The following is a 204-nucleotide window of genomic DNA, read 5'->3' as shown; positions in this document are numbered from 1 at the left end:
CCCTCACCCCCCCACACCCGCGCCCCAGGACTCGGCAGGCCGTTACCTTTCTCCTCTCTCCACACCTTTTTCTTCTTGTTGCTGGGGTACATGTTGCCGTGGGGGTGGCTGGCTTTCAGCTGCAAGTTCCCCAGGCTCACGGGCAAACAGGGTGGTGTGGAGTGGGAGGGCTGGGAGGGGGCACTCGGGAGGGAAAAAGTGAAA

General features: G+C 62.3%; 1 protein-coding gene across 3 annotated transcripts in view; it reads right to left on the bottom strand.

Annotated features, from left to right (window-relative positions):
- MACROD2 (MACRO domain containing 2) overlaps nt 1–198 on the bottom strand; it is a 1,947,520-nt gene extending 1,947,322 nt beyond the window's left edge. For all 3 annotated transcript variants that reach the window (XM_014535040.1, XM_014535041.1, XM_014535042.1), the window contains exon 1: nt 47–198. In XM_014535040.1, the coding sequence (XP_014390526.1) occupies nt 47–92 (46 nt within the window). In that variant the 5' untranslated portion in view covers nt 93–198. The remainder of the gene's footprint in view (nt 1–46) is intronic.
- Nucleotides 199–204: the final 6 nt, after the last annotated feature.

The sequence above is a fragment of the Myotis brandtii genome, unplaced genomic scaffold (assembly GCF_000412655.1).
Source record: "Myotis brandtii unplaced genomic scaffold, ASM41265v1 scaffold137, whole genome shotgun sequence".
In the NCBI taxonomy this organism is placed as follows: domain Eukaryota; kingdom Metazoa; phylum Chordata; class Mammalia; order Chiroptera; family Vespertilionidae; genus Myotis; species Myotis brandtii.
This window is presented reverse-complemented; position numbering and strand designations above follow the sequence as displayed.